The 26,066-nt window shown below is 38.9% G+C and overlaps 1 protein-coding gene across 1 annotated transcript in view; it reads right to left on the bottom strand.

The window, feature by feature from the left end:
- Nucleotides 1-1,864: 1,864 nt before the first annotated feature.
- ARHGAP42 (Rho GTPase activating protein 42) overlaps nt 1,865-26,066 on the bottom strand; it is a 293,648-nt gene continuing 269,446 nt past the window's right edge. Inside the window, exons 18-24 of the mRNA XM_060160265.1 lie at nt 22,994-23,153; nt 21,646-21,790; nt 19,996-20,376; nt 19,461-19,617; nt 17,355-17,417; nt 7,406-7,485; nt 1,865-7,040 (exon numbers count right to left, since the gene is read on the bottom strand). Of these exons, the coding sequence (XP_060016248.1) occupies nt 6,952-7,040; nt 7,406-7,485; nt 17,355-17,417; nt 19,461-19,617; nt 19,996-20,376; nt 21,646-21,790; nt 22,994-23,153 (1,075 nt within the window). The 3' untranslated portion in view covers nt 1,865-6,951. The remainder of the gene's footprint in view (nt 7,041-7,405; nt 7,486-17,354; nt 17,418-19,460; nt 19,618-19,995; nt 20,377-21,645; nt 21,791-22,993; nt 23,154-26,066) is intronic.

The raw sequence follows: 26,066 nt of genomic DNA, 5'->3' as shown, positions 1-26,066 counted from the left end.
GAACAGGCAACATGTCCCACATACAGAACACAATTTAGGGGGAAACAAGTAAAAGTATTTAAATCTTGAATAAAAGTAACTTAAATTCCAAAAAGGAAATAAGATGTTCCCAGTACACGTCACTATCTTGTGGCTACTTTTTGTTACTGTTTTAATTTTTTACATTATTAACTAAACTTTAGATTTCATTTGGACATCACCAGTTTTTCCATTGATGTCTTCTTGCCTTTCCTGGATGTAATCCAGGGGTCCAGTTTCCCAAGTCTCCTCTGATTTGTGAGTTTCTCAGTATTTTCTTGTTTTTCATGATCTTGACAATCTTGAGAAGTACTGGCCTAGTATCTATCCTGTAGAATGTCCCCTATCTGGATGTGTCTGATTTTTTTTTTTTTTTTCTCTAATGACTAGACTGGAGTTATGGATTTTGGGAAAAAAACCCATAGAGGTATGCTCTTCTCATCACATCATATTACGGGGTACAAGACAACCACATGATATCACTGATAATGTTAACTTTTATCAGTCGGTTAAGATCCTGTCTGCCAGGATTTTCCTCTGTAAAGGTACAATAGTTTTTCTGAACTTTTCTTTTTAGAAGCTAGTCATTAAGTCTAGCGCATCCTCAAGTGGGGAAGGGTTAAACTCTAATCCCTAGAGGGAAGGGTAATAAAATTCTAATGGTTATTTGAAATTCTTCTCTAAAGAATATTTGCCTCTTCTCTCCTATTTTACATTTATTTATATAAATGAAATTTATTGCCATTTCCTTGTATCGGTGTGGATTCATGGATATTTTATACTTTGGATTATAATCCGATTATCCAATACCACATGACTTATTTTGTTGCTCAAATCATTCCAGCTTTGCCTGTTAGGAGATGGCTTGTTTTCATTATTTCTAAAATATCATTTATAAGAGATTCCATCTAGGTCAGTTCCTTCTAACCCAATACTCTCAAACAGTAGCTGATCCACAATGATCTCTATTACCTATCCTAACAGTTCTTTCCTGCTTAATCATACTGGAATTTATTCACATTAATACCTTTTTAGCTCAACAGGTGTTTGTCGTGAATTTATTGCTTCTCCTCTTGATAGTGAAGAAAGTTACAATCCATTTGAACAAGTCAGGTTGTATGCCCAATGGTCCTGTTACTAAGCTGTCAGGCTTCGTTTTTGCAAGGATTTGTTACACTCTAATAATCCATTTAGCAGCGCAAAATAAATACACGATTCCCTTTTTTTTGATGAAGAAAAGCAAAATTTTAGCTAGAAGTCAAACAGTGATCAAAAGGGTCATAAAACTAATAAAAATCTAAGGGGATTATTTGTATGTTGATGCTTCTTCCATGGCACATTTGTAAACTTCCACAGACTTATTTTCAGGTAAACCTGCATACCCGTTTTTTGATAATTTGTTTATGATCTGTTTGATTCTCCTTCCTGTAGACATCTGCATTATTAACATTTTCTTGATCTTTCATAATGCCAATTTCTCGGGAAAAGGTCCAATTATCAGGATCTAAAAGTTATCAATTCTGCTATGATTTTTTTCCATTCACCCACACCCAAAATGACCATTCACAATACCTGAAACTTTGGGTTTTTTTCTATATGAATCCAAGATAGCTGCCCTCCAACACACTGGGTCTTCAAGTACAAGGACTAAATTAAAATGTGCTTACATAGTTTATTTTTAAAGTAATTTAAAATACAGTGTAAACATACATTAAAGATACTGTGGCAATTTAGATATGGAATAACATGAAGTTATTTACATGTTTGTATATGTATGCGTGCATATATATACATGAAGTGCAGATAAATACAGGACACTACAAAATAAACAAAAAATTCAATATGATAATTTACTGACAATCATTTTCATCATATTTATTATTTAATTTGTTATGTTAATGGCTGCAGACAAATTCCTAACACTGAAATATGTCATCTAAATATTCAGCTTTTATATAAACTATAGTACCTTAAATTTAACAGTATATAAATAGGATTCAAATTAAAAAACAAAACAAAACAAAACAAAAAAGAACAGTCGTCTTCCCTGCCACACTCCTTATTTATTTGTAAAGGCTTCAGCTAAGAGTTCAAAAAGACTCTTGAAATTGCAGCCCTCAATATGTGATATCTCAGCTTTTAAGCATACATCATGACTGAAGATACAAAGGCAGATATAAAATCTCTAACCGCCATATAAAAAACAATGCACAGTTTTAATCTAAGAGGCAATGGATTCAAGTCCAGGTTGGGCTCTGGAAGGGTAAAGACCATGGGAAACACTGTCAAGAGATGATAAAAGGGGAGAAAGTGATCATCTAATTAAGGTGGGGTAGGTAGGCACTCTCCCCAACACTGAAGGTCCTCACATGGCCCTGAACATGACCATTGTGGATGATGGAGGATATTTATGTTTGTGATAACCGTAAATGGCCCTGCCTTTTGAGACTCCTCAGCAAGCACACAGACTCCATTTTCTCCCTATGGCACCAAGAAAGGAATGTTCAACCTCTGAACCTGGCATCTCTCCCATGAGTGCCAAGGAAAGAGTATAACCTGTTGGGTTCCCTAAGTCATGAAATAGCTTCTAAACTTTGGTCTAGAATATGTGCATCAGTTTTCTGTCTGCAGCTTGCTGTGAGTGCTATCAACTTATTTGACATCTGTTATTTAAAACAGTGAATGCACCTGCCTGAAAAAAAGTGAAAAATCCTATTTGTTGATCTGATCCTCTAAAAGACCATGTCATTCCTAAGTGTGAATTTGTCTGAGGTCACTACCACATAGATTTGAGATACAGAGATACTGGTGACAAAAAACGGATACAGTGAATATGGTTAGGAGATGTGAGACTCGTTGAGAAATACCTGAATTAAGTCTGTGGATCAACGGGAGACAGGTAGGATACAGACTATTCAGAAGTTTATTCAATAGACTATTCACCTGGAAAAAGTGTTTTGAGTTTGTAAGGTAACCAAACAAGGTAGGAGGGAAAAGTAAATAGCAATTTCTACCCTAAGTGGGAAACTTTTACTAAAGAGGAAAATAACTTCTAGACAATAATCATGTCTCTGCCTTTTTTCTTTACCAGGAGATATGACTTTGGGGTCCAATTCCCTGATCTTAGGACATAGTAACAGCTGTAAATTACAAATGTATTGTAAAACCAAAGAATAAAATCTCTTCCTAAATTGGTCCACCTCCTCTAACTTCAGTCAATAGAGTACAAAATCAAGATGGGGTTCTAAATAATTAAGGCATCCCAAATACATAATTGGGGGGCATACTAAAAATTGAAGTTGTTTGAAGAAAGGCTCTGAGGGACTCTTCTAAATCAGCATCCATGTGAATGATATCCTCTGCACATCAGACACGGACAGACCTGAAGATGAGGCTGAGAGTGAAGAGGTCGGCAGGTGCTGTCTCCACAGGACTGCAGGGCCAGATTTACCTTCCTTACATCATGGTGGATTTTTAGGAGGCACGCCACAATACGTAAAATCAATTATCACAGAATAGGAATAAACTCCAAATCATTATGTCTCTTTTCCTACTTTTGCTATTTGAGAACCTGGGTAGTTTGGGATTGTAAGGTGCATTTACAAAAAATCTCCACCCTTCTTGAAAGAGCCACTGTTGGGAAGCCTGATTATGCCCATTCACAGTGCAAGGCATAGAGAGCCAACACCACTGGTAAAACCACTCTCATGTAACAAGGAGAAACGGCACTTTCTCATACTTCACAGACTTTACAGGAATACAAAGATTATTTCACTGCTCAGACATTTACACACAACAGAAAAAGCCTTCAGTTAACTGACTAGTTCCTATAAGTTGGTGGCATTACAGCACAACAAAATCACCTGTAATACACGTAAAAGTTTTGTACTCGAGGATTTTTTCACATCACAGATGAGATGATTGACTTGGACTCATCAATCTCACTCTCATACTGATTATACTGTCAGCAGTGATTAGGGCACCCACGTTGTGTGTTTCAAAGGTGTGCATATGGCAGTTCTAACATATCTTTACTATGTCTCTGAAAAGCTAAGGTATCATTATTGAAACGCTGTTATAATTTCAAATGTGATCCTCTTCTAGTGACTGGCATTACCTTCTTGTGTAATTAATATTCCATGTGATTTAGAAAACATATCCTGATTTTCCCAATGCTCATAAATACGTTTTCTGTTGGAAACATTTCTAGGGAAAAGCAGCTTCAGTCTATCCCTAGCATATGGCCATGACTTGCTTCCACACACAATCAATATGAAGAAAAAAGACTATCCTCACAAATCTCTAAGATTAAAACTTCAAACAAAAGCACAATTTGAACAAGCATTTTTGTAGTCTGTTTCAAAACAGGGACCGTATCAAGTACTGCCACAATATATGCCTCAAAGAGAAAGGAGAGGGGCCTCACGTCCATGTCTTTAACAGCAAATGCTTTAATTCCTCACTGAGCATCTGTGGAATTAGCTCACAGAAAACTCAGAGGCAGGAACACTCTGGCCTCTGTTAAAATAAAATGAAGGTTGAGATTTCTCTATGCAGCAGCAAGTGAAGTAGGACTCTGAATCACTTTTTGGAGTCAAGTTGGTCTTTGAAAGAAAATCAATTTGCCTTAAGAGGCTCTAATTTAGTAGGATGCCAGATGCTTGCAAGGGTGCTTTGACTGAGGGTGTTTTAGACTAAGGGACTGGTCTACTAGAGAGATTACCTCTGTTCCAGCAGAGGGTAGTCAGGGTGTCAGCAATACAATTACTATTACTAAGGACCACCAAGGACCCAGAGACCAAGAATTCTAGCAATACAAAATTATAGTGTAAAAAATCAACACTAGCAGGTAAAAAAAAAGGAGACAAATGTATCAGATTTTTTCATTATATTACTAATTTTTACAACATTAAATATTTTTTATTCCTTTATTTCAATGCACTGATATTTCTTTCTGGTTGTGATTCTGCCTACTGTTATTCTCTTTACCTTTAAATCCTAATCCATTATTCCATTTTTAATTTTAAAAGCATACATGCTCCAAGGCATAGTTGTATATGTGTGTGTGTATAATTTAACCTATTGACTCTAGAAACATTAATTTAAAGAAGAGATTGAGATTACAGATCATAATATCACGTAAAAAGAACTGTCTACAGTCAATACCTGAGTGTCTGTACAGTGAAGAACTCTGAAGTAAGAAGTAAGATACTGTGGCCAAGGGGGCCAGTGCTGTGGCAGTAGATGGCAGGGAACCAGCTTTTTGGAATCTTGAGAAGAAAGGCTCTTTGCCATATGCAGATATGTATAGAAATAATATGAGGATTATCAAAATAGAAATAATTTAAATAATGATTGATGAATGATCAGATGTTGATGGTAAATATAAATGGATAGTAAACACCTATTTCTATGCCCTATAAATTCAGTGAAATTCCTAATAAAGGCTGTAAATTGAAAGGCATAACAGAAAATTATGTATGACTTTATCACTGCTAGAGATGATGAAACAATTTCAATCTCTGGTTCAAAATAATTTAAGAATCTTGTACCTTTATGTTTAGATTATGTTTCAACTAAGCGTAGACTTTAGAAGGCATAGTGTCCCTACCACTGTCTTAAAACAGCATCTTTATCATTTGTAGGACAATTTCTCAAAAGCCAAAATTAGATATCAATAAAATACTTTGACACTTTACAGAGTTACAAGTAGAATTTAAGTTGTATGCCTGTGTACTGCACTTTTACATTGTTTTCCTATTACTGTAATTATACATTTGTGATACCCCTATAATGCTACCAGCAGAGGATATGTGCATATGATTTATCAGTATTTATATGTTAATGGAATAAAATTTCATAAAATCTCAAAGTTATAAAGATAGTTTTACACATCCTCTAAACCAGGGGTCAGCAAACCATGACCCATGGGTCAAATCTGGCCTGTCACCTGTTCGTGTATGGCCCATCAGCTAAAAACATTTATATTTTTAAATGGAATTTTAAAAGTCAAAGAAGCTTAATATTTCATGACACGTGATAATCATGATTTTCAAATTTCAGTGTCCTGAAAGAAAGCAGTATTGGTACACAGCCACAGCCATTTACATGCTGTCTATGGCTGCTTTCTGCTACAATGGCAGAGTGGAGTAGTGTGATGGGGACCACATGACCTGTTAAGCCCAAAATATTTATTATCAGGCCCTTACAGAAATAGTTTGCTGAATCCTGCTCTAAGCCCAGAGAAGGCATCTGGAATGCTGGATAGAATGTTTACAGTGAAATCAGTGTACGACCTAATTTGGTTTCATTTACAGACATCATATACATTACTCATTACTGCTTTTGAATATTATCATCTACTTGGTAAACAAATAAAAATAAACCTATGTTAAGAAAAACTCCTTATTTCCTTGAAATGTTTAGGACCAGCAAAACAATCATATATAAAAGCAGTATACTTTTAAGAAAAAATAATAAATGAACAATTTAAATTACATTTTTTAGTAATGATTTCAAGGTTTCTCAGAGAACACCAGACAGTAAAGGGCAGATTTCAGAAGTCTTATAGCAGATTTCTGGTTTCCAAATTTCTGGGATGTAGCACTTAACACAGTATTTGAGATTCTATAATTATTATGAAAGAGACATTGTGGAGAGTTACTTTTCCAAAAAAAAAGGGGGGTGGGGAGGAGAGGATAAGCTATTTTAAAATATGAAACTAGCCAAAATTAAAAAAGAATGGCAAACAATTTAAACATTTTTTCCCTTTCCATTAATAGGGAGCCACATAGTCTGCTGGTGTAAAACTTGGTAGAAATTGACTGTTTTCATTTTAGCAGGCTGATCCCCATATCTGTGTCAGATAAAATCATAGCACTTATTATTTGTTACCATGGATACCATGAAGATACTGCCATCCACTAAAAAGTATTAGAGGAAGACAACATAATTTTCTGGGACGAGTCCTGTTTTGCCTTCATATGTTGCCTTCAACCATCCTGGTTCCACTGATGGGTACACTGGCAAAAATTAAAATACATAAAGAAATATCACTCAGTTAACATTAGCTTCAAATAATTCTATACACAAATGGGTAAAAATCCACATCAGATTGTATGCATATATACTCAAGCTGTCAAAACAGTGTCACAGCACCTGTAAAGCTGGAAATGCCTTTTGCATTTATATAATCAATCATTCTCTCTCTGACACAGGGGAGGAAACTGGGGTCTAGAGGGATTTGATGCATTCACTTGTACAGGTATGAGAGGTTGGACATGATTCTGAGTTTCCTGGCTTCTACTTTAGACTCTTATCACTACACCACTCCTTCTTCCTCCTCCCCATGATGATAAACTTAAGCAAAGGGAATGGGTGTACTTACCATTAGAAAATATTGCTCCCTGTGGGAAGGAAAGCTCATGGCTGTGCTCTGCTTTACAGGAGTACATGGCTTTGGCTTGGCTGAAAGAGCAAAAGACAATCTGTGAAAACCACAACGCTCAAGTATATTTATACTTAAAACTATTCTTAAAAAAAGATACTGGGGCTTCCCTGGTGGCGCAGTGGTTGAGAGTCCGCCTGCCGATGCAGGGGACACGGGTTCGTGCCCCGGTCCGGGAGGATCCCACATGCCGCGGAGCGGCTGGGCCCGTGAGCCATGGCTGCTGGGCCTGTGCGTCCGGAGCCTGTGCTCCGCAACGGGAGAGGCCACAACAGTGAGAGGCCCACATACCAAAAAAAAAAAAAAAAAAGATACTGGTTTTAGTTATAAGCGAAGCATGATATACATAATGTGCACATGTAAGTGTGCATAAGTGCATTTCACAAAGTGAACACATTTGTGCAAACAGAGAACACTGACAGCACAACCCAAAGCCTTTCCTGTGCTTCCAGGCAATGCCCCCAAGGGTAATCACCTGACTTACAACAAATAAAATAAGCTGGTTTTAAAGAACACTATTATTTGTTAGTACTCTGCTAAATAGGCTATTTTTCAGCTCTATAGAGGTTCTTAGGTATCTTAAAGCCCTATTTATTTATTTGCCACTTTAATTTCAGACTATAAGAGGTGAGATCCACAAATTAAAAGGTCTATAGGGTATGGTAAATAAACTAAGTGGGCATGAAATAGGAAAAACAATAGGATAAGTTGATGATAAATGGCAACCAACAACAGCCTCACTGTCAGGGAGACGTGGGGACATGTCTTTGTAAATCAGAGTATACCCATCTCTTAAAAAGGGAAAACAGCACTCAGCTCTGACATCTGTTCTCATATGGGAGTTCAGGTTCCAAGTAGCCAGATACTCTGTTTTTTTAAGGGAAGCCAGAATTTCAGAGTTTTATATGAGAGCTGTTTCAAACCATCTGAGACAACACTAAAAAAGCCATCATCTGAGGAGGCTAATCAAGTCACCAATGAAGTCGCCTTTACTCTGCAACATCCAGTGACCTGACTCCACCTACTTCTCACCATCTCTACCACAACCAGAGTCCAAGCCAAGATCACTTCTGGCCTAGCTCACTGAACGGCTTCCTAATTTCCTAAATCCTCTGGGCTTCCTCTTCTGTCCCCTTGCAATCCGTTCTATACAGAGCAGCCAGAGGGTAGTTTGAAAGGTTTTGATGATCACATTATGATCACATGATTTCCCTGAAAACTCTGAACTGGTTCCCACCTCTGGCCTCCATACCATATACAATGTGGCACCTGCCAGAATTTCCTACATCTTTTGTACCTGCCTCTACTCGCCTACTATACGTCGGTCACACCGGCCCTCTTTCTCCTCCCCAAACACGCCAAACCCATCCCCACCTCAGGGCTGGCTGGGCCTCGCTCTGAGATATTTTCTTGATCTTCACTCGGCTATGGCCCTCTAGTTTAGCTTACATTTCTTGAGTTTCACTGAAGGCCAGGTCTTCCCTGACCACACACTGTAAAATAGCTGCCCAGGCCACTCTCATATTCTCCAGTTTAAAGTCTGCATGGTATTCTGGTGCCACTGTTGATATTTCTTGTCTTCTTCCCCAGTTAGAATGTAACCTCTGTGAACAATGCCTGATGCTTAATAGTAACTCAGTAAATATTTGCTGAATTAATGAGTTAAAAAGAAAGGGAAGGTTCTCTGGACTCTTTTTCTACATGATAAGTCCTCTTAAAGATTCAAGGCATCTTGTCTTTCCTCCCTGAGGTCCCAATCAATACTTCATCAGCAAAGAAGCATCAGCAGTATTTGCCATCTGAGGCCCTCAAAGTAACAGTGTTACATTATGATTACCTTTCCCTGTTGGAGCTAGACCCTGGGTCTTATCTCTAAACTTCCCGAATGAGGCTAGGTCACTTAAACTAGGCTTCCCAAGTGGCTACCTGAAGATGGGAAAGCTTACAGAGGAAAACCATGGCCCTGACCCCAGAGTCTATTTCATATGAGGTGAGTCTCAGGCTGTACTTTCAGAAACTTTGCTAGGAGAGTCTGCGGTAGGCACACAACACCACTTCCCAATGAAACATGGTCTAAGGAAAAACTGATGAAGTGGAGGCACCCAGAGAAGGACAAGATTTTACACTAAAGAACAGCCATGTGCTCACATGTGCATGTGAACGTGTGCACATGGGTGTGTTGGTTGACATGGGTTAGGGGTGCGGGGAGAGGATGCTACCAAGTTATGAAGACTTCTGAGAATCAGACTATGGTGATCTTATATAGAAATGATACTAGTTTTTCCTATAAATCTTCTAGTCAAGTATAGACATTTGATCTGATATAATTTGGTGTAACTTGATCTAATTTGATCTGATATAATGTGATCTGATATCTGATATAATTGAGGGTTGCAGAGCCTCTTCTCTAAAAACATGTAAAGATTTTTTAAAAAGTCAAATTTTCTAGCAGCAGTGATTTCCACCAATAATCACTGTCTTTTACTTTGAATCATTAAGATAAATTAAGGCATGCATAAGGAAACAAATTCCAGAGTTATAGAAATGATTAAGATATAATAATCCTTGCACTGACATAATTTTTCATATACTTTAAAATGCAACCAAATTACTTATATTAATATTTCAGACATGAGTGTTCTCCTTATAGTTTTTTATGGGATTGGATGGTGAGGGAACACATACAGAATAATTACATCACTAAATAAATGGATACTGTTAAATGTGTCAAAATATACAGCACAAAATAATATCTGTCATGACTTTTCAATTACCTGGGCATGTGACTAGACAGGTATAATTTTCTGCTGCTGAGCTCTGTATCTACAGGTGTTAACTCAGCAGAGAGCTTTGATGATTTAATGTAGAATTCTGTGTCAGTGAAGTTTTCTTTCCAGGTGCTAATGCTTCTTCTTTTACTGCCTTCGTGTATTGAAGAAGATGTGAAAATAACACTGTCACCTATTGAGTCTCTGTTCACAAGATTCTAATATCCTTTGAAAAGGATTTTGAGAATCCTGCTTCCTTTCGCATTGGAAAGTAAGGTAATGATGCCTGCTGTCCTGAAAGCCATTTCTTCTCTTATCATTTGGAAGATGATCTGTTCACAAGCCCTATTCCTAATTCTAAACACTGTCTAATGCTCACGAGTAGACTTAAAGGTTTGACAGGGTCAGTGTGCAAAATTCTCAATACTCAATGATAAGCAAAATAAAAAATTCACCAAATCAAAATTGATATAATGTTTTCTGAAGGGCCACTTAACAATGTTAAACACACATACACACTCACTGTCTCTCACACATTTTTTGTATGCTGAGAATTTCACTTCTGAAGTGGGTAGGAATGCCCTTCTGAGGGGAGTAGGAAGATATAGTCTAAAAGGTGCCAAAGCAGTAACATACAGAAAAACTAAAAACAAACAAATCACCACAATCTAATTATTCATCAGTAGAGGATTTAATAAACAAAATACACCAAATCCAATGAATTATTAGGTAGCTAGTATGAATAATGCTATAGAAGAAAACATGACATGAAACAGTGTCAGCATACAAGGCAAAAATTTTACAGAAAAATCAGTCATTGGCAAGACCTCCAAACTGCCTATGACAATTCGCAATAAACACTTATAGGTAATGCAAAAAACGCACATTTGCTTTTTAGTCACTGGTTGGAGATTTCTTAAAATTACTCTTTTCTTAGGTTTTTGCCAACAAATATGGGCTGTTTCTGGCTTGGATGTCTGAGTATTGGATTTCTCAATGCTAAAAATCTCTTACAGGAGCTTGTAGAGTCAAAGTTGCTTGTGTCAAAGACAAGAATATTGCAACTCCATTAAAAATGGAGTGAAAAACTGAATAAAAAAGTCTTTTTAGGTTAAAATGTGTATTTTATCTATTTTCCCAACAATTCTGTTGAGCATGTACTTTCTTGGGCACCATGGTGGGAACAATACCACGAACACCACCTTCATGGGTCCTTTTCTGTGTTTATCACAGAGGAGCAGTTCTCAAAGTGTGGTCAAGGGAAATCTGGAAGGAGGGGTAGGTGGGACCCTGAGAGGCACTACTCTGACAGCTAATGGAATGTGTATGAGAATACATTTATTTCCTATTATGACAGATATTAAGGAGATCTGCAGAAATGTAAAATCATGCCAGTTCCTGAGGTCCTGGCAGTGACCATCATTAAGGGATAGAAGCTGACTGCAGCATGGCAGGTGTACGGCAACAGCAGAGGAGGGGGCTTCTGTGTGGCCCAGCTTAGGGGAAGATAAGAAACAACTCCTGTTGTCTTAAACACATTAGAAATATGGGCTTTGGAAGAGGGAAGAGATGGGAAGGTGAGACCCTGTTATGACTTGGGGGTAGGTACATAAACTGTCTGACTTGGTTGTACAGAAAAGGGTGACCCCAGCATATGCTGGGGGACTTGTGATCATATAATGAGTTTGGATTTTGAAAGGAAACCTACATATTTCCTTGGTCCATCTTCTTTATGTAGAAAGGAAGGCCAAGAGAAATGAACATTATGGCAGAGTCAGGCTAAAATCTACGTCTCCTGATTGATGATCTAGTGCATACCTGGTGAATCCACTGAAATATCATTTGTAAAGTCTCAAGATAATGTCACTGAAAAATCACTTCTACTATTAATAATTGTTGACTGTTAATAAGAGTGAATAATCACACCTGCATCTTGCTATTGTCACCCATTAGTTATGAGCTTATTTTTGTTAAATAAATTCAGAAACATTTAAAAATTTTCTGTTTAAATTTCTAATACAATAAATATTAATAGATATAACCCACATAAACAAAAGCTCCTTGGAGGTCCTCAACAATGTTTTTAGTTGTGTAAGTTGTTTGAGAACCACTGTCAACAGGTAAGATTAGATGGCTGTGCAACAGTATGTGGTTATCTTTAGGTGGCAAAATGACAGGTGGCTTTTATTCACTTTTTTTAGTTTATCAGTATTCTTTATATTCCCTAAAAAAAGAAAAACGTTATTTTTAATTACTATGGCTTCCTTTGTCTTTCTTGTGTGTGTCACAGTGCTTTATCTTATGTATGTCTTACATGTGTCAGTGTGCTCTGAAGCAATACTTACAGCCTTTTAAAAACTCAAATTCACTAAACGAGAAGACTTTGCTGAGCTTTGTTTTGGTGCTTTGTAATTATAAACAAAATATTGGTTTTAGATTATAATAATAGAAAATTTGATTGTTTATAATGGGCCAGGCACTCAATTCTTAATTAATTCTAATTCTCAATTCAACTTTCAGAAAATATTGGTACAGCTTGCCTAAATTATATTACTTTAAAGTGGATTTCCCCACTGCCCAGGTATAACTCATTGAGACAGAGCTGAAAGCTTTAAGGGTACTGTTTTCCACAGGCCTTTGTAATCGTGAGACAGAGCCTAGTGACATTTGGCTCTTGAAAGCATTTTACAGGTTAAGAGAAACAAGTATAAAATAACCAATGCCTGCTTAGGGTCATGCTAAGTACTATGACATTCTTCTCTATTCCAGTGGTTCTCAAACTTTTTTTTGTACCTAAGAATCACTTGGGGAAGTTGTCAAAAATACATATTCTCCGGGCCTCAGTCTCAGATACTATGGTTTACCGAGTTTGTGGCAAATTCAGGAATATTCATTTTAACAAGTCTGGCAGGTTAAGTTCCCTTGCAGAGGGGCCCCTCCCACTCCACTGAACCTGATTTCTTAAAAGATTTCCAGTGATGTCTTAGAGGTTAAAACCAGTGCCCTCCTCTCATGAGCTCCTTGACTTTTTGGTAGCTTCTACCACACTGACCTTGCTTTCTCCTCGTGATGATTCCTCCACCTTCTTCTTTGCCTGACCCTTAAATGAAACCATTCCTCAAAGGCCAATGCCCAGCCACTTTACCTTTTCCCTCAGTAAGCCCCATCACTGGGTAAGCACGCCTTCATCTATACAGTATAATTGCTGTGCAGAAGTTTCTGGCGTCAAACTTCATGCTCTCTCCTGGTTCCAGCTGCACGTTTCTAACTGCCTCTCAATGGTCCTCAGGCTCCTCAAACACAGGGGCCAAAATGTTCCTTGCCCCTCTCCATACGCTCATAAACTAAGCTCAGGAGCTAAGTTATCAATCACTCTTTCTGACAGTCAGTCTCGAAGACTTGGAACCTTCCCATTCCCAGTATCAAAGCAGTTGCTCAATCCTAGTTCTAGCCATAAAATTCTCCTTACAGTTTTTCATGCTTTTGTTAATGCCCTAATTAAGGTCTTTAAAATATCTTTAAAATATCACCAGTTCCACCTTAAATGGTTCTCTTCCCTTCAACCTCCTTGAAAAGCCACTTGAATGATCTGATCAAGTGCATCACTGATTAGATCACCTCTTTGCTCAATGACTCTCAGAGCCTGCAGTGAATCCAGAGGTGTTATTTTTCTGTTGCTCAAGACTATCCACTAAAATCTCCCAACTGGTCTCTTTCCCAAATGTGGCTAGTCTCTCTACCACCCACTACCAGTTCTACCATTCTTCGAGGTCCAATTCAAGAGTATCCTAATTTCCCTAGAAGGAAAGCAAAATAGGCATTGTAGGAGGTTAGTAAGGGAAATACCCTCAACTTCTGTTGTTTAGTTGTATTTAATGGTACAAAAGGATTTCAAATGACTGTTAAGAGTTAATGTTCAAATACCAAACACATATTAATTACAGGCTTGATGATCTTAAGCAAGCAGTTTCAATAATAATAATTATAACAATATTAGTTATTATTGTAGAGACCGTCTATGGAGAATTTACCATGTACTTCAAATACATCACTTTGTACACTGACAACATCTGTCAGAAACAGAATTGTGACCTTCATTTCATAGATAAAGAAAATGGATTTCCCAGAATTCAGACCAAGATGGCAGAGTAAGAGAACATGGACCTCACCTCCACCCATGAACACATCCAAAATACATCTACATGTGGAACAATTCTCACTGAAAACAAATTGGAAACTGGCAGGAGGACTCCTGTACAACCAAGAAAGATACACATGGAATTGAGTAGGAAGGGAAGAGAAGCATTTGGGTCAGGATCTGTACCCCTGGGAGGGAACTCAGAGGAAAAGAGAGATTAGACAGGCAGAGAGCTATCCTGGGAAGGGAGCGATACAAGCCCCAGGTTGGGTGCCCCAGTCCTGAGGGCCTATGTGGGGGAGAAAAGTGCCCTTGGCTGGTTGGAGGACCAGTGGTACCAACAGGAGCGCTGTGGGAAGCCTGGATTCCTCTTGGGAAGAGCACATGCACACTGGCTTTTCCCCTGGCAGGGCGGAGAGAGGTCGATCCTAGCGGCTGCTGGGTTTCTGGCAGCTGCCTCACCACATGCACCCCAGCTCAAGCCCAGCCAATGCTCCAGCCCCACAGACTCCACATCACAGTGCAGCACTGGACCTGGGACAGCAAGGACTAGGGAGACGACTTGACTGTGGGATGCAGAGGTGACCCGGTGCCAGGGCAGAGCCTGGGTGGGGCAGCGGCAGCCATTGGTGGCACTTACTCAAGCAGTGCATCAGAAGCAACCCAGATCTCTGACGGTGGCCACTCCACACTCTGTGTGTGTGTGGTGGCCCCCCATACACACAGAGAGTCTGTGCGCATCCTGCCTGCCTTGCGGAACAGTTCTACGACACGGTAGGGGCAGCAGAGGTCAGGGTGGTGATTGGCTGTGAGGGATGAAGGTGACTTGCACCAGAGGCTGTGTCTGAGCAGAGCCTGCACAGGCAGTGCATCGGACCTCTGTCTGCAGCTGACATGAGCTGAGAGCTTACATGGGCCCCACCTGCTTTAGCACTTCCCCCTCTGGGGCAAGGGTCCTGGTGCAGGGAGAGGGAAACACACACACTTAAAGAGAACAGAGCCAGTTCAGGCCATACCTTCAGGGCTTCTGCTCCAGCAACGTGGGATCAGACCCTGTCCCCGGTAGGACAGTGACAGTCGCTAAGCAGAGGCAAAGCCATGCCTCACGTCCTGTGCAGGCTCTAGTCCCTCCAGCACCAGCCACACCCCCTACCAAGGTGACAGCTGTCTGCACACCCTGAGAAAAGATGTGACTTGCATCTACATCAAATCCAGCTCTTTCACCAAAGGCATTGGGCAAACACAGTCTGTATAGGGATACTCCCACATAAGATCACCCCTTGAAGACCGCAACAGGTAACTGTTTTACCTAAACTGATAAAGGCAGACAAAGTTAAGCAAAATAAAAGGGCAGGTGAAAAGTTATGACACTGTCCACAAGTGCTGCACACTGACTGACAGAGAAGACTTAAACTTCAATATATCATTGAGTGCGCTCTAAGTTTACGCCGACAACTATTAGAAGTGGATTTGGAGTATTTAGAATGTAAAAGCATATTGCAAATGCATAGATTGATTGTTGAACATCTGAGTAAGCTTACTGTATAACACAGTAATTAATTTACTGTCATATACTGATTTACTTCATTAATATCTTGCTGTCTTAAAGCTCTTAAAAGATTATCTCTGATTCCAGTACTTGAGTTCTTAAGATTGTTTAGAGCTTCCTAATAAAAGGGCTCCATCTAGTGGAGCAATTCAATCATTTAGCAAGACAGACAGAAGTAGCAAGGTTAAATCCCTTACACTAAGGCCTAACAGTAGTGACAGTCTCAGAGAGATCATGTTTGCTCTGACATGCACACTGCTTAGTTTTCACCATGCCTTGATAAAAAGGAAGAAGGTGAAGATGCTACAGACAGAGGTAAGGTACATGCAAGTACGCTGGGATTTGCTATATAAATGCAAGGCATTGACCATCGTCCTAGTGAGATAGCAAAGCGGCTCTACTCTGTGGAGTTAAAAGCACTAACATAGGAGCACCCTCACGAAGCTTTGGAAAAAAAGAGTGTGAAGGTTACTGTTATCCCTAGTAACTAGGACAAAGCCCAATATTGTGTAGGTGCTTAAAAAATGTTTGCTGAGAAAGTTCACATACTTTTATATGGTCAAGAATATAAATGAGAACACTTGAAGGACAAACCTTGATTTTTTTTTTGGTCAGTACATCCAAAAAAAAAAAAAAAATCAAGGTTTGTCCTTCAAGTGTTCTCATTTATATTCTCTTTCAACAAGCATTCACTGAATATTTCCAACCTGTACTAGTTGCTGACGGTAAAAAAAGAAAAAGAAAAAGAAAAAAATCACAAATAGCAAAATACTAAGAAATTCCATTAGTTTAGACATATTCAAAATTAAAACCCAAAGTCCACTGCAGATGAGAAGAATCAATTTGGACCGAGAGAAGAGGAAGCAGGTACCTTAGAAGCAAGCACATGAAGAGCAGCAAGATATAACAATTCTTGTCCTTCTAACAATGGAGCGGAAGGTAAAATCTGGAAATCCTGAATGAAGTACTGCACTCAAACACCAGAGCCCCCTGGGGCAATCAGCTCTACAGCACCATAGTGGCCATTAAGAATAAGCAGTCTTTAATGCATGTTCACGAAGCTTCTTCCAGAAAAAAAGTTCTATTAACTTTTACAAGCCAAAAATACACATTTGAAAAATTTCCACAAACTAACTGTTATCAAAGGAGTCTTTGGTATGCAAAGGGTTACGGCAACTTGTGTCTTTCAGAAAACCTCTTTGTTTAGACCCCTTCCTTTGTGAAGGTTTTAGCGAACAAGGCACTGCTGTAACATTTTGACATGCTAAATGCTGTATATGGTCATGACCACTTCCCTGTGAAGACAGCAGAGGTGGATCTGACCATCTGCAGACCTGAGGGGCAGAGCTGTCAAAGATGACCTGCCATGTCAACACAAGGCAACAATGTCACCACTATTTTATGTTTTTTACTTGAAGAGTTTTGAGAACTTACCGCCCAGAAGAAACTGACTTAAGTGAACCAACGTTTTCAAACAGTTGGGCCTTTGCTGCCACACTGAAAAATAATTTTAAAATACAAGTTTCATTAAAATCCATTAGAATATCATGCAGCTCAAAGCAAAATTCAGGGTTATCAGTTAACCCAAACAGAAAAATTAGTTAACATTTGTCCCCAAAATTTGATCTGAATTTTAATTGTTTTAAGCTTTAATGTAGAAGAAATTTTTAGATGTAGTCTCTAGCTCACCGAGTACCAGACAGTAATAAACCTATAGCTACTTCCTCTGGGGATCTTACTGCCTGCATTTTTTGTACCTGAGAAAACCCTGGGAGCAGAAAAAAAGGAACACTTTTTCATTGACTCCCGTGGAGCCACAAGGGAGGAGTCACATCAACAAGACAACAGAAGAACTGTTTTGTGTTCTGATAGCTAAGACACAACTAATTCTAAAATTGTTTCACGTATTTTTAAAATATTTGAACACAGTTCCTATAAAGTGAAAAGAGAGAACTCTGAAAATATGACCAATAAATAAATTTGTTTCAAATCATGATGAGGGAAAGGCATCTATTTGAAAAGTGAGACTATTGGGTAGAGAGTGAAAAGAACTAAAACTAAGGTACCCTAGATAATTAGAAAAATTCCTATATTTACTAGAAGAGAATATAAAATTCTTTGAATGATTTTTTAAACTAGATATTTAAAAACAATCTTATTTCTTTAAATGACAAACTTTTTTTTTCCCAGAGATGAGCCATTTGATAATCTGAAGGATCATTTTACACCTAATACAGAACATACGGTCTCTACATTTTAATTTCTACTTTATCCGTAAAAATCACAAAATAGAAGCTCTTCTCTTTCTCCCACAAAGGAGAGAGTTTATATTCTCCCATCTTCCTTGACATATTTGGCTTAAAATTTAATTTCTCTTAAGGGCTAGAACTATACACACCAGAACTAGAGCAGACAGAGTTACAAATATATCTGCCTATATCGTGGTAGCTGGATTTCTGAACATGAGAGATAACATATGTGAAACACACTCTGAAACAAAAGGTTCTTGTCAAAGAAAGGGATGTACTAATAAATTTAAGATGCTGTTCCTCTGGAAACAGGCTTAGTAAAATGCCTTACTGGACTTGCAATGAATAATTAAAATGTCAGGAATACCACCATATTAAAAATGGGCATGGCATAAGAGAAATAGCACAGACTCAAGTTGGAGAACCCTGGGTTACAATCCCAGCTCTGCCACTTACTGGCTGAGTGTGTGTGTACCTTAACTTTCCCGTGTTAGCTCTAATTATCTCTAAAACAAGATTTATACTACCTACTGCAGAAGGACACTGTGGACCTTAAAAGAAATAACAATATGCAAGGATGCTCAGTAATAGCTCATACAGCATTTGGAAAAGCTCAGCAAAAGTCAGGAAAATAAAATGAAAGGGAGAAAAACTTTCCTCTTTGGATTCTCTTACTTGCTTTTCCAGTTTCTCATTTTCTCCTCTTTGCCCCCTTTCTGTTCTCATCTATACACCCTACCCTCTCGGCCTTTACACCTCTGGGTCATTTCTTTCAATTAGAAACACTCCTTCTTGCCTTTCATGTTCCCTGTTCTCTCGGAGTTTAAATCAGTGAGTACGCAGGTAGGGGAGACATACGATGGAGAGGAGAGAAAACCAACCCTCACCAGACAGAAAGCAGTTATATTTCTAACAAAGAGAGGGAGGGTCAAGGATATGGGCAGTCGCCACAGCTGAGTGGTGGATGTTTAGCTTTCACAGGAAGGCGTCTAGTTTCAAAACCCCAAACCACTATATTATACATCTGTTTTCATGTCTTTAAATTAAGCCATAGCTCTGCTCCTAAGGAAAGTGCCTGAAGAGTCTCCCCGTGAGATTTTATATGTATATCCTAAGCGTACTAACTTTTACATCACTTGTAAAAGAGGACAGGGTCCTGCAGAAGTTGATGGCACCCACTCCACAGGTGAGCATTTGGCTGTGGGAACCCTAAGAGTTCTTGTGCACACACTCAGCCCCTGTATACCCCTGGGAAGCACAGCAAATAGCAAACAAAGGCTCTCTCACTTACACGGAGCCGGGTCGCTGGTAACCATTGCTGGAGGCAGCGTCTAGCCTTAACTTCCTGCACATTTTGGGAGGCAGATCTGGGTTTGGCGGGGCTTTGGGCGTCTCTTTGGAACCTATGGAAGTTAAGCTTTGAATGGATCCACTGTAGCTCTTGTTTCCTAAAGAGAAAGCCCAAGAAAACAGGCAAGGTGCTATTAGACAAAATAAGAGCCGTAACACAGTCCATGCGCATAACAAAAGGAGGCATTTTTCTCTGAGCCCAAATGAGAAGGGACAGAATGTTCTTTGAGCACAGCAGCCCATCACTCTGGGAGATCACAGTCTACCGTAATTACAAAGACATCACCTCACAGAGATGGAAAGATCCAGAAAAAATGTCACAGCATACAGGAGTTTTAAAAATCCTAGCTCAGGAACAAAGCAGGTAAGCATTGTCTGTCCCTTCACTATTAAGTTTTCCCTCCTTAACCATGCTGAACAATCCAGCAGGTGACACAGGAACAATGACATCCTGCACAGGCTCTATGCTGGCTTACCTTCCGCTGCAGAGATGGATCTGAGAGAGGAAGCTGAGGCTCTTTTCAGTCCTGAAAGCCCATAAGGCCCTTTCTTGGCCAGGTCTATGGGTGGGGACACATCCCCTGGGCTAGCGACCGAAGTGACACTCTGGCAATCTGATTCTGCATCTGTTTTGGTTGCATCTTCTCTAGAACTTGACTCAGGACTAGTTGTCCAGAGACCAAGACTTTTCTGTCCATTGGAAGGTGATGGGGATGCAATCCAAGGAATCCCTCCAGATTTCTCCCTGGGAGGGCAGGAAGCGGACTTTGTCGTGCTGTTTTGTTCAGAGGAGTGAGAGGAAAGTGACTCAATGCTCCCCATTGGTGTGCTGTCCGGGCTGCTGCTATAGGAGTCGCCTGAGCAGGGGCAGGGGTGGGAGAGAAAAGAACAGCGGCTCTCTGTTGAAACCGGCACCCCCAAACCCTTCTGTTCTCCAGCTCTCATGTGCTCCATGGCCACCTGACCCCACTGAAGTGATAGGCCTTTACGTGCTATGGAGGACTGTTCCTCAGTTCTGGAGAAATGCTTTAAAATATGCATTTGAACTTGGTGAAGGCTTTTTTCAATACTATTCAAGGGAGCTTATATATGTGCCCTGCCCGGATGAAATAATGTTATTTCTTGAAGCATTAGTGGGCTGACTTGAATTCAGACAAAATTTGCTTCTGAAACAGGACTCACAAGTATGAGAAATAAGATTTCTTGATGATATTAAAGAAATCAATGGAAGGGGGAAATGCTGAGACATATGTCTGCCTTCTTTTACTTTTCTGATCTTAGGTGATTCTGAGTTACAATGGTATCTGAGTCCTCCTTCATTCAAAGGCACCATTAACAGTCAGCTGCAAGTTATAAGCTCCTCAAAATTTTTAAAGAAAGGATTTTTCTCCTTTTTCTGCTAAGAATGTAGCAACATAAGAAAACTGGTTATTTTAACTGGCTGTATTTTTTAATGTTTCTACAAGTATGGTATAAGAAAAAAATCAGAGAAGCTGTAATAAAGTATTCAAATAGTAGATCTAAATTAAAAAATTAACACTGACTGTGGGGAAAACTGGGAGTGTGGGGAGAGGGTTGGGAGTCGAAAATAAAATGAAAATGGCCACAGTTTAGCACATGCTTTGGGCTCAAGCTGCCACCCACCTTATGGTGGGGCTTGGCTCAGAATAGTAAGTTAGCAATAATGTGTGGTGTAGATTCTCTTTTTAATTCTTTTCTCTCTGTTTCAGACCCTTTGATACCCAAGAGATGATGCTTTAAGAACATAATGTGAAAGGAAGAAAGAAAATGACTGCCTCAGCCAGGCTTTCTCTTGCTTTCTTCTCTATGACTTTGACAACAGGACAAAACCTGCTACGAAGTAGCACCCGATGTACTTAATCACCGTGACAGAGAAAAAGGGCATTGCACAAACTATTTTTTCCCTTTGTATCAGGAATGAGTTTGCTTGTCCAAGGTACCTTCCAACTATACTGACAGAGACTACGTAATGTGGTGGGTGGGTGGGGGCAGGTGTTGGGACGACACCACCAGTAAGAATATCTTCTATTTCTACCTAAGTACTAATAAGGTGTGATAAAGCCGGATTAATGAAGAAGGCATCTCCTTGAGGCCAGTACACTTACTATCGGGTTCTGCCAAGCATGGGGTATACCTCCCTCTGGGCTTCCGGGAGCCTGTGGAGAGGCAAATTGCGCGTGTCCTTCGGGATCCAGATCGAGACTGAGGCTGAGGAAGAGGGATGCTTGGGTCTGGGGCAGTATGAAAAATCTACGTAGAAGAAAAATGGACTGAGGTCAATAAAAAGGTGAAATTGACATTTTCGTCATAAAATTGGTTTTGAGAGCTATTAAATAATCTTAGAACTATACATTAGTTCATCAATTGCATGGCAAGAGATGCTTGATACAAAAAATAAATATCCTAGAGCATTTATAACTTTTCCATTTACACTGAGTAATGCTTCCTCTGGGTTTTCTTTTTTATTCTTCCCCATTCCCCAATAGTGAAACTCAGATTTTCCAATAATTTTAAGAAATGTGTCAAATATTAACAAATGTCTATGTCAAGACACACTGATTCTTTTTACTATGATATTCTCTTTCACCTTCATGCTGAACATAACCTGAGGGGAAGAGGCTCGTTTTGTACCATTCCCCAGCTGAGCAGCCCCTTGCTTCTCAGGAGAAGGTGCTGGCATGCTGTTGGCCCCGAACTGTCAAGAATATGACAAGCTGCAGGCAGAGGTCTGAGCACAGCTATAGGATGCAGCCGTGCACTCTTGGGTTTTAAGAGCGCTTACAGTCTTAGCTAGGTACCAAGGATATCCTTCTACAGGCACCAGAGAGGAACTGGGGAAGGAGAGAGGCGCTGCCATCCTCTCACAAGGACTAGATCAGACATAAATGGATCACAATGTTTAGACCTTCAATGGCTGAGTTTGCTTAATAATCCAATCAACTTGGCTCTCCCAATTTCTCACTTTTATAGTTATTCTAAGATCTCACTCTTTTAGAGAAAGCCTCCTTAGGGATTGGATATAGAGAGGGTTTCAAGACTGTTCCCTGATTATTTTCTTTTGTTTTATCTAGAATATTAGCTCTGCTGTATAAGGAGAGTCTAATTCCAAAAAGCTTAAAAAAGTTAAAATAGACTTAACCGCAAAATGATTCTATTTTCTGAGTATGAGTAAAAAACTAATTATATAAATACTAAAGAAGAAAATCTTGACAAGTACATAATGTCAAAAGAAAGGAAATCATTTACTTAGAGGATTTTGAGAAGCACTTAAAAACTGAACAAGAAAAAAGAAAATCAAAGTCCTCATGAAGAAGTAATTTACACAAAATTTACAAGACTGATACCAAATAGGAATCTGAGATCACAATGTGAGGATCATAGATGATACAAATGCAAAATTTCTTCTTAGAAGCCAGATAAAATTTTATACTTCTACATGAAAATTCAGTATACCTTTTCATAGTGCTCTATCAGAATTTCAACCACAATATTCTGAAATTTAATATTCATCATGGCAGCCACAGTTTCTTCCTGTGCTCTCATTAGAGTCGGACCAAATATGACACCAAGGTTTGAGACAGTCATGAGATTTTGCTGGCTATGTAGTGACACTCTGCAAATAAGAGGAACAAAATATTTTAAGTTATATGTTTAATAATTATTAAATGTTCTCATCCACTAAACTTATGGCATAAAATATAAACATGCCATTAGAGGCTAACTTTCCCAAATAGTCAGGTTCAGCTACTCCCAACTGGCATTAGTGGGTATAGTCTAAAAAGATGTAAAAAGTTAACACTGGCCAAAGTAAAACATAATTACAAAGGTTAATCTATCGAAGGAAAAAACCTTGATTTCCTAAATTGAGTTCAATCACCCTAGAGAGATTATCAGCTGTTTGGTATTTCCTACAGTACTATACTTCTTTTAGAACAGATGGTTAAGAGTAGACTGGTTGTCAGTCATAATGGCCATCATTAAAAAGCCTGCAGATAACAAATGCTGGAGAGGGTGTGGAGAAAAGGGAACCCTCCTACACTGTGGGTGGGAGTGTAAGTTGGTATAGCCACTGTGGAAAACAATATGGAGGTTCCTCAGAAAACTACAAGTAGAATTACCATATGATCCAGCAATCCCATTCCTGGGCATGTAACCAGACAAAACTATAATTCAAAAAGATACATGCACCCCTATGTTCATAGCAGCATTATTCACAACAGCCAAGAAATGGAAACAACCTAAATGTCCACTGACGGATGAATGGATAAAGATGTGGTACATACATACAATGGAATACTACTCAGCCATAAAGACGAATGAAACAATGCCATTTGAAGCAACATGGATGCAACTAGAAATTACAATACTAAGTGAAGCAAGTCAGAAAGAGAAAGAAAAATACCATATGATATCACTTATATGTGGAATCTAAAATATGACACAAGTGAACCTATCTATGAAACAGAAACAGAATCATGGACATAGAGAACAGATTGGTGGTTGCCAAGGGGGAGGGGGTTGGGGGAGGGACAGAGTGGGAGGTTGGGGTTAGCAGATGTAAGCTTTTATATAGAGAATGGATAAACAACAGGCCTTACTGTATAGCACAGAGAACTATAGTCAACATCCTGTGATAAACCATAATGGAAAAGAATATATATATAAAAAGAATGTGTGTGTGTGTGTATATATATATATATAAAACTGAATAACTGTGTTGTACAGCAGTAATTAACACAACATTGTAAATCAACTATACTACTTCAATAAAAAAATTTTTTTAAAAAGTAGAGAAAAGGAGTAGACTGGTTATAATTATATTCGGATTCACTAAACATATATTGAGAACCTACTGCCAGGCATTTTCATAGATAATATTGCACTTAATCCTCCCAGCAAGCCAGTTATTTTCTATTGTACAGATTTTTCAAAAAGAAGCTCCTCAAGTAAAAATGATGTACCTGAGGTCACAGCAAATTAGGAACAGAGATTTTGTTTCAAATTGGGTCTCCTGACTTCAAGTCAAGAGTACCCCTGAGCTCCCCACATAAGATGACTGGTTATGGCATGTTTCCATCCTACTTCCCTTCTATCCATCCACCATCCACCATCCATCCAAAACTTCCCTAAGTGCCTCCCTAGCGCTGAGCACTGGGCTAGGCAAACAGTAAGACAAGGAGATATGGTAGCATCAGTGCTGGCCTGAAAATGAAAATAAAATGAAAGGGCTCTGATACTACTGACCTTAGAAAAGTAATCCCAGTAAACTCTCAAAAATGACTTTGACTAGTTAACTGATTTAATTTGGAAACTGGATGCATTAATAGGAAATCTCATTTATTTAACCAGTCTCCTAGGTTAACCACTGCCTTTTCTATCTTACTCCCAGCCAGGTTGTTAGAATATAAAGTTCTAGGAAGGAACATAAGATAATGTTTATATCTGATTGAGTATGCACACTAACTTCATTCTAGAAACAAAAGTAAAATTTTATGAGGAATCTAGGATTCTGGATTATCCATGTGACTTTTGGCATAGGACAGGAAGAGCTGACTGTCCCACTGACTGAATTTTCCCCTTGTACCCAAGACAGCACTAGCTCAGAAGGTTCTTGGTTAGTATAAGAATTTCATTCCAAGTTTCCTTTTTATACAACCAAATATTATATTAATTGCTTAATATGTATTAGAGAGTCTACTAAGTCATCTGTAAAGGCAGTGAGCCTGTCTGTATTTAAAGCTTGGGTCCTTTCAACTTGGAAGCTGGGTGCAATCAGTCCATTATTTAATACCTCTCTCTAGGCTTCAGTTCCCTCATCTACAAAGTATAAGAAGGACAATCCTTAGAGCAGTTTGAGAGAATTAAATAAAATGAGTTAAACTGAATAAAATACGGTCTTAAATAATAGTCTTCCCTGTAATTAAACTGACTCTAGGTACCCTTGATGTACTCTAAAATGTAAGAGTTCCTGGTAATATAAGTAACCTAGAATATGACTGAATTAAGCTCACTGGGAATAAATTTAGAAATCATAAAAAACTGGTCTGTTTTGAAAAGGAGAGTTAATGACTATGGTGTTCAGAAGATAAAATATTTTGATCACCTATTTTCTCTTCATTGAATTTCCCTTCTGCTGAGCTAGTCAGTCAGTACAGACCCTTATCATTCTACATTTCAGCCAGTTCTGGAACTCATTCCCTCAACTTGTGTACAAAGCAGATTCCACAGATGTCCTTGTTTTAAAGACAAAGTATTTTCAGAAGTACATCAATGATTTATACCATGTCTCAGAGCTAATTAATGGAGATTTGGAATCAGTCATTGGTTCTTTAGGCCAGTGACCAATCCAGGTCACTGATCTTAAATTCTCTTTTCTTAAGTCAATAAGGTGGCCAGGGACCAAGAGTGTTATTAGTTTACTTAAGTAAGTCATTGGTGATGTGGGCACACATTCTACTGCTGCTGCTCAGACAGTGGAGACTGACCTTTTACAGATTCAAGAAAGAGCCAGGAATGGTGGTGAAGG

Source organism: Lagenorhynchus albirostris, chromosome 9 (genome assembly GCF_949774975.1).
Source record: "Lagenorhynchus albirostris chromosome 9, mLagAlb1.1, whole genome shotgun sequence".
NCBI classification, from domain to species: domain Eukaryota; kingdom Metazoa; phylum Chordata; class Mammalia; order Artiodactyla; family Delphinidae; genus Lagenorhynchus; species Lagenorhynchus albirostris.
The sequence above is the reverse complement of the archived record's forward strand: the minus strand, read 5'-3'. Positions and strand labels throughout refer to the sequence as shown.